The following is a 12463-nucleotide window of genomic DNA, read 5'->3' as shown; positions in this document are numbered from 1 at the left end:
AAGGACAATTACTAATCAGATCTTGGGAGTGAAAGGGTTTCATACATCGAGGTTGCACTGTCCGGTTTTAATGCCCGTATACTAGCACATGAGACATTTCTGCGATTTGATTGGCTTAGAGCAGTGGTGTTTCAGCTTAATTTAAGCCAAATACCTACATGTGAAAATTACAAACTAAACCCGGGTAGCGGTAGAGACGAATAACAGCATAATTTGTACCTGATGTTTGGCATGAATACCACTGGTGATATTTCAAAATTGCCTCAAATGCCACCGGCCTAACAGCTGGTGAGACTACGCATAACAATTTCGAAATATCACTGCAGGCATTTAGGTCAAATGTCACTAGAGATCATCCAATTACCTACACAAAGACAAAGGACAAAACCACACACTCCTTTGAATATAAATTTGGGCATCAGTCTTTATTTTCAACAACAATACCAATAAATGTGTCAAAACTTTGTGGCACTTGATAGCTACATCACACCAGCACAGTTCCTGCCCTTGCATGTCAGCTGCTGCAACTGAAGAAAAGAGAGAATTTTGCTCATCTGTTGACACTGATAGAAACATGAAATTGCACAGCAAAAAGTATGAAAATTCCTTAAGGCCAGAGCTAGCTTCACACTGAATTCCTGCACTTTTTGAAGCAATAATAACCAATCCAAAGTGTCTGAATGAAATTCAGCTGCAAAGAAGGAATGAATTAATGTCAAGGGTTGATGTGATAATGATGGATGGAGTTAAAAGTTTCTGATGGCTGTCATTTCCATAGCGCTGGTCGCAGGCCTGCGGCAGACTGTTGAGGTGGTAGCCCCAGGTGCCCAGAAGGCCTGCGCGCGTAGCGCAATGGTGATCATGGCCTGTCAGGGGAACGACAGCCTCTTGTGTGTTCAGTGGGGGAAATGTTACGTAGACGGGTAAATGGATGGTATAATCCAGAAATCTAGTAATGTCATTGACCATATTTACCTGCAGGCGAGGCGATGTGACAGCTCTTAATAACCCTTTCACTACCGCAAATGACCTAGAGAGAGAATTTTTCCTAACGATATAAATACAATATGAACAGGGTGAGTGCTGAGAATCCAGAACATCATCTCAATTTGGGGACCATTGGTTGATGCCATACTAAACTCTACCAAGGAACTACCATCATAAGGATTGTATGGTTGACAGTGAGGAGAGGTGCAAATTTGATCTGGGAGCTAAAGGGTTACACTCAAGTGGTAAGGGACGTACAGGTGCAATCTGGTTTGAAGGGAATTTCATTCCTGTGCAAGCCCTGTCATTTCAAATGGCTGACAGATAACAATAATAATATTATCTTGGAGTGGGTGATCAATCATTATTCTCACGGATTTGATTTTATGAATTGACTGACCTTTTTTTTTCCCTGGGAAGGATTCAATTTGTACTTCACTTGGTCCTTGTTTTCCCTACAGGCAGGAAAGCAGGAAAATTCACATTGACATTCAATTTACAGCCTCCTTTTAATGAAGCCTTTCACTCCCTCCCAAGATCTCCATAGTAATTCTCCTTACTGTCAGCCATACAGTTCTGGTGACGTTGGCTTGGAGAATTTGCTATTGGATCAGCTTAAGTTCCCTTCATTTCTATTTTTCTTTGATCTCATCACTTGTCTGCTTGATATTGCACATTGTATATTGTATATTGGATATTGGATATTGGATATTGGATATTGGATATTGTATTATCATTTCTACTATTATTAAATGAGATTGCTAAAAACATGAAATTTCTGCCAACAATGCCAATAGGCAGTGGAGAGAAGAGGTAGAGAGAGAGAGAGGCGATGGAATGGTCAGTGCAGGAGAGTGGAAGAAATGCTCACAAGTTGTAGCTGCAGAGGTGAAACTTTGAGGGGCTGTCGTTCCTAGACCGCTGGCCGGTTGGTGAGGGCAAACTGTTGAGGCCGGAGCCACAGGCTCCACCAGCGCTAGCGCGCGTCGCAAAGCGAGCAGCGGGGCTTGCCAGGGGAAAGGCAGGGCACTGTTTGTGCAGAGGTCAAGGAGGGACATAGACCAGCAGGTAGTAGAAGGATGTTTTTTCTTTCAATGGTCTGTTTTCAGTGGTGCACTTTGGGAACAATTGATTGTTATTCATACCTCAGTCACCGGGTGGATTTGCAGGTGCAGGTGCCTGTACAGGACTTGGTCCTTGGTTGGCCTAGAGGAAAGAAAAGCAGGGGTCAAAAATTAGCATTGACATTTTTGATTTGAAACATGTAATATCATCATCATTATTATTATTATTATTATTATTATTATTATTCAGATTGCATTTCATGCATTTAACCCCTGGCCAGTAATTCTGGAAATGAAGAAAGGAAAGCCTGCCCTCTTACCACAGGTAGAGGGTTGTTTTGGGCATCATCATTGCAAAACTGTTCTAATTTGTACTCCTAACGATATCAATACAGCATCAACAGGATGAGTGCTGAGAATCCAGAACATCATCTCAATTTGGGGACCATTGGTTGATGCCATACTAAATTCTACCAAGTAGCTACCATCAAAAGGATTGTATGGTTGACAGTGAGGAGAGGTGCAAATTTGATATGGGAGCTAAAGGGTTAACCCTTGAACTCCTGTTAGTGTTTGACACTATATAACTCCCTATAATATCCATACATTATTCAGCAAACAGGTGGTGAGAATCATCAGACATATCAGGCACAAGTGGTTACCTTGATATACATATATATATATATATATATATATAGCCACTTTCCCAGGCAAGGATTGGATTTGTACTTCACTGGAGGAATGTGCATGACTTGGTCCTCGGGCCGGGAGAAGTCACATGTCGATCACCTCTGGCAGTTTGAGGGTGAAATGAAATGAAATGGCACAGCAAGACACTGACTCTTTTGGCATGCAAAACACTCAAGTGGAGACCTCTCGGGTCTTTCTTTCTTTCTTTTTTTGGATGCCACCCACCGTGAGAGAGAGAGAGTAACCCTGATGCAGATCATCCGATGAATCAGTAGGTAGATGAAAGTTGTTTCTCACCAATTTAAAAAAGTTGTGTGCAAAATAAATACAGACATCAGTACAATATCTAGGAGGTACTTAGGTACACGATACATCATCATTTTTATTATTGGACGAATCTATTTAACAAACAGATATGAACGAACCATGAATTAACCCTTTAACTCCCAGATCAAACTTGTAATTCTTTTGACTGCCAACCATACAATTCTTATCATGTGAGTCCGGAGAATTTAGTATTAGATCCACTAATTATCCACAAAATCCACATTTTTCTCTCTTCTCGTCACCTAGATGGTCGATATTGTGTGGATGATGTAAGGAGAAACTCTGTGTCGGTCACTCACTTCTGTGTTGGTTGGAGTTAAAGGGTTAAATATAAAAGTTGCATTGCACTGTCTAACCCTAAGCAAGCAAAAAAAAAAAACCCAACACATCAAGTGTCAACCCCAAGCAACTAGTTCCCACACAAAACTCTGAGGACATTCTTACAAAAAGTCTTAAAATCTCTTGCTTTAACCGGCCTTTGACTCCCAAGATCTGATTGGCTGCCACATAATTGTAAATAAGTGACAAGAATTTGGTGTTAGATCAAGATCACCACTTCTACTCGATAAGGTTGAGTTTTCTCCTGACCTGTCTGCCAGATAATGTTTAGATATTAATTACAGGGAGAAGTTACATGTGAATCACTCTTGGGAGTCAAAAAAGGGTTAAAGCCTCAGAATTGGCCAAGGAAGAACCTTCCCAGATTTCTACATCTAGTTAGCAGCCCATGCAGCTAGCTAGCTAGCTAGCCTCTACAATCTACACTTGTAAAGAATTGAGAAAATTTAAACAAGCTGGCCAAACCAGTAATCTCAATACTCACTCGTAAAGAAAGAATCGAGAGATTTCAACAAGGTGGCCAAACCCAAAAGAAAAGGTTCATTGCACTTGCATTATTTTCATGCTCATGCAGACAACATTCAGACAACCTGTGTCGGTGAAACAAAACACTTTGGACTTTCGTCAAGGAGTAAGTGACGCGTTTTCAAAAAAACTGATAACAATTTCAACCTTCCACTTCTACCATCCGACACTGCACCCCGAATGTCAAATATAAAATCAACTGGGAACTGGAAATCTGCAAATTCTTCATCTGGCAACGGCCATAGCAGAATCACTTGGATTGGAGACTCAGTGTCTTACTCTTCAGTAACTACCAGTGAGTGTCTGGGCTGAGGGGGAAAAAAAAAAAGAAAAGAGGATCGGAGAGCCACATTACTTCTCACTACAGCGAGAAAGTCAAATGGTCTGCAAAGGCTTCGAACAAAGAGCAGAGTGCCATCGGCATGACTTTATTCAGCAACCAGAACGCAAATTATTGTTTCTGAACTGTTACCACGATCGATCTTGTATTTTTTCACGACAAACGAGGTCCCTTTGGATGCCGTGTCAGTGTTCCATTCACTTACAGTGAGAGCATTTGACTTATCAGCAGTTAGAATATATGGCATGGCAGATTGTAACTCTGTCATAATAGATAATAGATGATAGCTGACTTACCGGAGCTGAGCTGCTCTCTCTCAGGCTCGATCAACCCAAAGACGACTATCCCTCCGACCGGAACCCGTGCTATCATAGCAGCTACATCACGGTGCCCGGTACCGACGACAGTCGTGCCGTTTATAGCTACTATACGATCTCCGACGCAGATCCCGGGAGCTTCGTGCGCAATGCTTCCTGGATCGATACCTTCGATGAGTGCACAACCCGAACTATCATTTGTTATGTGAAGACCCAAGGATGGGCCTGCTTTAGACACTGTCACAGTTTTGCGTTCTCCTTTAACAGGTGCAGACGTGAAGCCATCAGCTCCAGTTTGCCCTCCGAGTAACCCTTCCGTGACCATTCCGCATGCAGTTAGCGTGGACATAAGACAAGATCTGATGGAAAGAAATGTAAATTTTCAGGTCAACTCAATTCAGATAATGTATACAGCCACTAGAGAGTCTCCAAATAAGTGCTCTCTTTGCCCAACGAATCATTCTTTGCACAGGGTTACCTTGAACACATCGCAACATCGCAACATCGCAACTTCGAAACCTCGGGGATGGAAGGTGTGTGATGCCACATTCCCACTGCCTCCGACTTCGTGGAGGCCAGACGAAAAAACATGTCGCTATAGCTCGCAGGGCCAGCTACTCGAGTCATCTAATGCGCGTGCGCGTGCGCGCGCGCCTTGGGGAGGGGGGGACATTTGGCGCTAGGCCGAGATGGCCGGCCAACTAGCCAATCAAATAATAATAAATAATCATCATAAGCTTTATTTACGTGTCAAATAAGATAGCAGTTTCCCACTAGGTAAGCACACCTAAACTAAACTCATCTGATCTATATAAAACTATGCGTTCAAAATTTATTGGAATATGATAAAAGAGCTCTTCCCATATAAAACTACCCTACCCCGAAAATAGTAGACCCCACGTTTATAATACCCTACCCTGTATAATAAGATGATAACCTTCATATAATGAGATAATAAGATGATAATAATTACAATAATATGATCTTGATAGTATTTAAAATATTTAAGATTGACGTTCTTGTACCCTCTCTACTTTTCTAGAATCACTAGCTTTGCAACAATTCCATACAGTACCACAGTAAGTTAAATAAGGCAGAATAGCAGCCTTAAAAAGTTGTAATTTAGCCTTGGCTGGGATTAACTTCCTTAATCTATTAGTTACACCCAGCCTTTGACTGCTTCCTTTTTTTTTTTTTTTTTTAATTTTTTTTTTTTTTACAGATGTTACTTACGCGATCAGAAAAATGTAAATTATCATCAATATTTACACCCAATAACTTAGAATAGAATGATATGATTTAATGGCTGTTCCCTTAACATTTAGCTCTAACTGTTCATCATTTAGTCTACCTCCTTTCGATATCATTGATCCATATTTATCAAAGTTCCCTTTGAACCGTCACATGTTTCGACGCGCGAGCTGTGGGCAAATAATTAATTCGTGTGCGGGCAAGTCCGAATCGGCCCGGACGTGCGTGGGCAAGTTTGAATCGGGGAAAAATCATCATTCGTGGCCGTTCGAAGCAAAAGTCGTGCTCCAATGTATTCTTAGTCCGAGAGTCGAGAGCTCGTAATCTATCGGGAGTTACTTTTTGGGTTTCCTCCTCTTGTCGGTTTTTGCCTGTCTGGTGTGTTGCTTTTGTGACGGACGGCTTCAAATGAAATAATTCCGGGTGCAAAAAAAACAAAAACAAAATCAAAACAAGAAAACAAGAAAACAAGAAAGCAAGAAAACAGGACAGGACCGAACAGAACAGCAAAAGCCAGACAAATTCAAATTCACACACTTTTTATTATTTATCTGACAGCTAGAAATCTCTCTGGCGGCTTCCAAAAGTCCAACAACAATAGCGAAGAAAAGGGATCTTCTTAGAGTTCTCGTTCTGTTTTTTTTTTCCTCCTCTTTGTCCTTTTGCTTTGTCCTTTTTTTTTTTTTTTGAGGTCAGGATCCCCGCTCCCCGCCCATGACTGCCTTGTGTATCTCGCGCACGCTGGTCAGCAGTCGCATGGCGTAGGGACTGCCTTTGGCAGCAGCCACCTTCACAGCGACTAGCGACTCTCTCGACTCCACCCACTGCTCACCGTCCAAGTCTGGGGCATAGTTAGAACCTCCGGTGTGCCTGTACCATAGAAGGAGGGCTTGGCCTTCCGGCAGGAAAGCTTGAACACGCCCCAGGAAAATCGAAGGCTTCTGTAGGGTGCTGCCCTCGGCCACGAGTCCCACAAAGTCGCCCACGTCGATCTCCGGCTCCGAGATCTCTGGCAGCTGGAGAGACCTGGTCATGGGCCCGGCCACAAGCTCCTCTTCTTCGGCCTTGCGCCTGGCCAGATCTAATGCCGGGGTCTTCTTCTGGTTTGCCGTGCGTCGGTCGTAAGTGTGCTGGGCCTGCTCTCGGGAGTGCCGGAGACAAGCAGCAAGGCTGTCTTTCATCTGATCGTCGCATCCGCTGCAGATAGACAGAGGGAGAACAACAAAAAGAAAAACGTATCAAACGGTTATCAGCGATGTGGCTATGCCGGCGTTTTAAAGCAACAGATTCCAAAATTCGCGGGGAACGAAGGAAGGAAGGAAGGAAGGAAGGAAGGAAGGACGTGACTTGCAGTTCAATAGCCATGTCGACCTACCTCTGGGAATATGCCCAGGTTACGAAAGATGACCTTAGTCCGCATACCGCCACCTTGCTTCCGGTCAGGAGTTCGAACATTTTCTGTAAACGTGTTGTGAACGACGTGCTCGAGTACGGTGCACTCTTGGAATTCTGAAATGAAATAGGTCAGAGTCAAAATGATCTGCTGCTGCACAGCAGTGGGCCCAGTTGTTCAAAGGCCGATTAGCTCTAACCCAGGGTTAAATTTTAATCCAGCTTTCTTTATTTCTTTGTTCAGAAGTCTTTTGGGGAAAGTCTTCACTATTCTTTTTAGAACATGCAATGATCAAATTGCAAGCAAAAAGATTTGAACTGAATTTTCTCTTAAAGTTTTCAGACCTGAAATCAAATTTCACACTAACCCTGGGTTACCTTAACCCAGCTTTGAACAACCAGGGCCTGTGGTGACTGTGACCCACGGCCAGTGTTTTCAAAGAGTCCTCTTCGGCCCAAAAATTCCTAACCAGTTAGCTAGTTTCAAGCGAGTGCTACTTCACCCGGCGACGGCATGAGTTGGACAATTTTGCCTTGCCGAGCCCGGCAATTTTAGCCCGCGTTAGCTAGCTGGCTATAAGACGGGGAACCCTATACTTACCAGAAACAGGTAGTTGCTGCACAGCGTCGGATTAAGCACCTTTTTGAATTCTGATACAAACTGTATGAACAGCCTGCAGAGTTGGCTGTCTGCCTGCGGGGAGAGAGAGAGAGAGAGAGAGAGAGAGAGAGAGAGAGAGAGAGAGAGAGAGAGACTGTTATTAAAGTGTGCTCAGAACTCTTGTTAATTTCCGTACTCTGCTCGTGTCAGTCGTTCAGTCGTGACAAGAATTACCTGTATGGGAATAGTTTCAGGCCCGCTCTGCTTGCAGGTTTTGAACCTTCCGAGGTGTAGCACGATGCCGTCGCCATCTGTCTTGATCAAGGCCACGTTTCTGTCACGATAGTGCGCTTTCTGAAACGGTTCTTCCAGTTGGCTTTCCAAGACCAACTCCATCGTCCTGATTTCTAGGCCCCTGCTGGGCGGGAGGTGGGTGTACAGTGACAAAAGCAGCAGGTCGCGGGCCTCCTGAGCGCGTTGCTGTCTGCCCTTGGCCAATTCAAACCGGCACCGCTGGGCTTCCCTAGCTAGGAGGACTTGGTCCCTTAAGAGAAAGCGGGGACCAGTGTTCTTTAATATCTTTAGAAACGATTCATTCCTACAAATTGAAACTGTACTTCTTGCATTTATTTTCAAGCATTTCAACTCTGAATGCAGTCGTCTACTCAAAAGGGCAGGCAGGCAGGCAGGCAGGCAGGCAGGCAGGCAGGCAGGCAGGCAGGTAGGAACTGTAGACCTCGAGGACAAGCGTTCACAAAACATGATTCTGACTATTTTTAAATTTTTTACCTTTTCCTGATTGATCATCCAAGATGTTTAAAAGACAGACACGTTTTGTTTCCGTTTTGTTTCCGTTTTGTTTTGTTTCTGTTTTGTTTTACACTAACTAACTAGCACACTTACCAATCCAGCCACTTGCTTTGCGCTTTGAGATCTTCGACTGCGGTCGCCCTCTCCAGATCCCCCTGCTTCTGAAGTACAGTGGCCGTTCTTCTGAGCTGGGAGATAATGCGGATACCTTCGAATTGTGGCCCCAATCCCCGATAGCAATACTTCAGTGGGTACAGCAGACTGCTCGCGTGCACGCTTAGGGTCGCAGGACTCAAGTTCCTCTCCTCCTGATGTAGAGACGAGATGGCAACGTGTCGTAAATGTCTTTTAGCAGGTCAAATGATAATCTACAATCATCTGTCGTTGTCGTTGCAACGTGCAACGTTCTAAAACAACCTCGATACCCACCTTTAGATAGTCTAGGTATCCTTCGATAAGATCCCCGCGATGGAAGTCTTGGACTGAAGGCGACTCTCCGGGCCGGATTCGCTGAACGTATCCAAGATAACCTACAATATACAATATACAATATACAATATTTATTTGCCATATACGACATTTACACATGGAAAAAAAAAAAAATGAAGAAAATTGATGACAGAAAATAAATGGCGAGAAAACCTGAAAGAAACCACGAGGCTTATAACAAGTCAGGCTTTCTCACTTAAAATAACTAATCTTATATTAGAATTACAATATGGACTTATGGTAATTAACTTTGACCGCGCACACGTACACACACACACACACACACGCACACACATATTAAGTAAGTTAGTTAAGAATTACTGCCTTACAGAAGCTAATACTTAGAGAGAAGAAATTCCTTAAGCTTTCTTTTAAAAAAAGGGGAGGAGGGAGAACTGGTTATGTCAGAATTTAACGAATTATAAAAGTTTGGACCTTGAAAGTAAATTGAAAACTTCCTGGTGTTCGTTCTGCACAGTGGCAAACGGAAGGACTGAGCATTCCTAGTATTATAATTGTGGATTTGACTATTCAGTAAAAAAAAGTTATTGAATTTGGAAGGGAGTGTAGAGTTCTCGAATGAAAACATAAAAGTACCTAATTGAAACGAATGGATATCATGAAATTTTAAGAGTTTAAGTTCCTTTAAAATAGGGCCAGTATGGGCAATGTATGTAGAATTGCTTACTATTCTTAACGCACGTTTCTGTAAGGTTACAATTCTTTGAAGGTTTGACTTATAGGTACCAGCCCAAGCTGAATTGCAATAATACAAATATGGAAGGATCATAGAATTGTATAAAGTACGAAGGGAGTGAGTAGAGAGAAAAAACCTAGATTTATGAATAATACCTATAGATTTGGATAATTTATTTGCTGTTAAGGATATATGCGATTTCCAGGTCAAATTGTCATCTAATAAAACACCCAAAAACATGGTCTCAGAAACACGAAGAATAGGCTGCTCATTTATGAAAACTTGAAATTCAAAGGATTGCTTCTTTTGCCAAGGCTTGAATACCATAAAATTAGTCTTGGCTAAATTCAAGGAGAGCCGGTTTGCTGCAAACCAGGTTGACAATTTGTTTAATTCTCTATTTAATGTGTTAATTAGGTAAACAGGGTCATTATGGGAGATAAATAAGTTTGTATCATCAGCAAACAAGATTGCATCAAGCAGGGAAGCATTGTTCAAATCATTAACATACAGGATAAAAAATAAGGGACCAAGAATAGAACCTTGAGGCACCCCACAGGGAATCCCCTGTGGGGCAGATCTAACGTTATTAACCTGAGGATAGATGGCCGAGAAACATGAAAAGAGGACCAGAAAATTGGAGTGCGTTCCATTCCTCTGTTTGCTTATCTGGTTTGCCTTTCTTTCTCTTCTTTTTTTTTTTGTTTTGTTTTGTTTTTTTTTTTTTTGTGTGCTCCATCACCGAAAATGCCACGAGCGATGCAACTAGCAAATAATGTAAAATGCGGAGCCACCATACTCACACAGGATGCGTTCCAAGGCTTTGTCGAACGTGCTCGCGGCGAGCATCTGTCCGTGCCTCTCCAGCGCATGAGGCCTTGTGAAAAAAGACTTGGTCTCCTGCATGAACCATTGCAGATCTGGTGGGAGATCTGTGAGGCGCAGCGCGTAGGCCGACCTCTTGGGAGGAAGGGGGGCTACGGGAACCTGCTGTGGGGTTTCCTCGGCACGATCATGCCCTGGCTTCTCCTCACGATCGGGTGTGCTCGTTGTGACGGGTGGCGGTATTTCCAGCCGTGCGGCGGGCATGGGTTGACCGTGATGAGATGTGGCCGCCTTCGGGAACCTTTGCAGATGTGGTGGGAAGTCTGTAAGAGGCGGCACGTGATGCGCCACCCTCTTCGGAGGCTGTGGTAAGGTTTCCTCCACACGATCGTCTCCGTGCTGCTGGTCGTCGTGGGCGTGGGGTATGCCGGTGGTGACGGGCGGCGCTAGTTGCGGCCTTGTTGCCGCGAGCACGTGTTGACCGTGGTGACGTGCGGTTTTCTCCCTGGACCTTTTCAGCTTCGGCGGGAGATCTGTGAGACGCGGCACGTGATAGGCCGCCCTCTTCGGAGAAAGGGCGGCTACGGGAGGCTGTCGTGGTGCTTCCTCCGCGCCACCACCTGGTTGAAGCTGCTCGTCACCGTCGTCGTCGGATACTACTGCGCTTATTGCAACGGGTGGCGGTTGTTGAGATGCGGTCTTCTTCCTGGACCTTTGCTTAGGGTTTGCGGGCGGGAGATCTGTTAGACGCGGCGCGTGGGATGCCCTCTTAGGAGAGAGGGCGGCCACGGGAGGCTCTTGTGGGGCTTCGTCTCCACCATCGTCTTCTCCGCGCTCCTCGTCGTCCGATACTAGGTTTATTGCAACGGGTGGCGGTGATTCTGGCCTTGCTGCGGGCGTGGGCTCGCCGGCGGGATCAGTTTCTTCCTGGTCGCTAGAGTCGAGAGAACAACTATCCATGGATTCGGCCGACGGGCTCGGATAGCGGGGGCTGTCGTCGCCGTCGACCGAGCAGTCAGCGTAGCTTTGATCTTCACCTCCCCCCTCGATATCGCTCATCGTGTCAGTATTCCACAACAGTCACACGCTTACCAAATTCCACTTTCAAAAGAAAAAAATTAAAAAAAATAAAGAAATAAAAAAAAAATAGATGAAATAAGATGAACACGAATTAAAACAGAACAAAAAGACTTTGCGATGTTGTCTAGGTACTACCATCACTGATGCTTACGGCCACCTAAAAATCGAATTCGTGAGATCTCGAGAGGCGGTTAACGAGGTGTTTGGGTCGAGATTGAACATTAACCAAGCCAGACCAGACCAGAGTTGACCGTTGACGCGAATGTCTCGTCTTGCGAGTAAAGCAGGGTCAATCCAAAAAAGAAAAAAAAAAAAAAAAAACAGCAAACAAAAAGACAAAAACTGGGTACGGTACAGACGATACAAACGGCGTTCAAGCACAAAAGTTTCGGTACAACAAAACGACAAGAATTTGCTGGCTGGGTGTTCACTCGCATCTGAGACAATTTTGGCCTTTAAATCTCGAATCCATTGAAAATTCCGACAAATGCCACAAGAAAGATCAGTTTGCATACTCTCGCCCAATGCTGATAAAACGGAGTTACAGAGCCGGTAACTCACCTATCGGTCCCGCCTGTGCCCTGGGCTTCGACAAAGGAAAATGCGAGCGTTAGGGACGCCAAACTCGCTTTTGGCATATGCGCGCGGTGACGCTGAAAGGTCCGATCTGAGACGATTTTGGCCTTTAAATCTCGAATCCATCGAAAATTCCGACAAATGCCACAAGAA

The 12463-nt window shown here is 44.2% G+C and overlaps 3 protein-coding genes across 5 annotated transcripts; all 3 read right to left on the bottom strand.

The window, feature by feature from the left end:
• Positions 1-398: 398 nt before the first annotated feature.
• Positions 399-4979, bottom strand: LOC149047725 (PDZ domain-containing protein GIPC3-like). Of its 3 annotated transcripts, XM_089202172.1 has the most exons (6): positions 4569-4979; positions 2714-4240; positions 2133-2193; positions 1388-1442; positions 976-1048; positions 399-527 (listed from the first exon to the last, which is right to left on the bottom strand). In XM_089202172.1, the coding sequence occupies exons 1-2, from the start codon at positions 4936-4938 to the stop codon at positions 4215-4217; spliced, it is 396 nt and encodes a 131-aa protein (XP_089058298.1). In that variant the 5' UTR covers positions 4939-4979; the 3' UTR covers positions 399-527; positions 976-1048; positions 1388-1442; positions 2133-2193; positions 2714-4214. The 3 variants fall into 3 exon arrangements, with proteins under 3 accessions (XP_089058298.1, XP_089058297.1, XP_089058299.1); XM_089202171.1 differs by having other exon boundaries at positions 2133-4240; XM_089202173.1 differs by having other exon boundaries at positions 976-1030; positions 2133-4240.
• A 1306-nt stretch (positions 4980-6285) lies between these two features.
• LOC149047724 (uncharacterized) lies at positions 6286-7329 on the bottom strand. The gene is made up of 2 exons (XM_089202166.1): positions 7216-7329; positions 6286-7037 (listed from the first exon to the last, which is right to left on the bottom strand). The coding sequence occupies exons 1-2, from the start codon at positions 7293-7295 to the stop codon at positions 6533-6535; spliced, it is 585 nt and encodes a 194-aa protein (XP_089058292.1). The 5' UTR covers positions 7296-7329; the 3' UTR covers positions 6286-6532.
• A 651-nt stretch (positions 7330-7980) lies between these two features.
• Positions 7981-11878, bottom strand: LOC149047723 (uncharacterized). The gene is made up of 4 exons (XM_089199828.1): positions 10633-11878; positions 9073-9173; positions 8737-8951; positions 7981-8377 (listed from the first exon to the last, which is right to left on the bottom strand). Exons 1-4 carry the CDS (start codon positions 11711-11713, stop codon positions 8017-8019), a joined length of 1758 nt encoding a protein of 585 aa, XP_089055954.1. The 5' UTR covers positions 11714-11878; the 3' UTR covers positions 7981-8016.
• Between the last annotated feature and the right edge of the window lie 585 nt (positions 11879-12463).

This window comes from Pocillopora damicornis, chromosome 3, assembly GCF_964200805.1.
Source record: "Pocillopora damicornis chromosome 3, jaPocDami1.2, whole genome shotgun sequence".
Taxonomy (NCBI): Eukaryota; Metazoa; Cnidaria; class Anthozoa; order Scleractinia; family Pocilloporidae; genus Pocillopora; species Pocillopora damicornis.
Note: the sequence above shows the minus strand (reverse complement) of the source record. Positions and strands in the feature narration are given on the sequence as shown.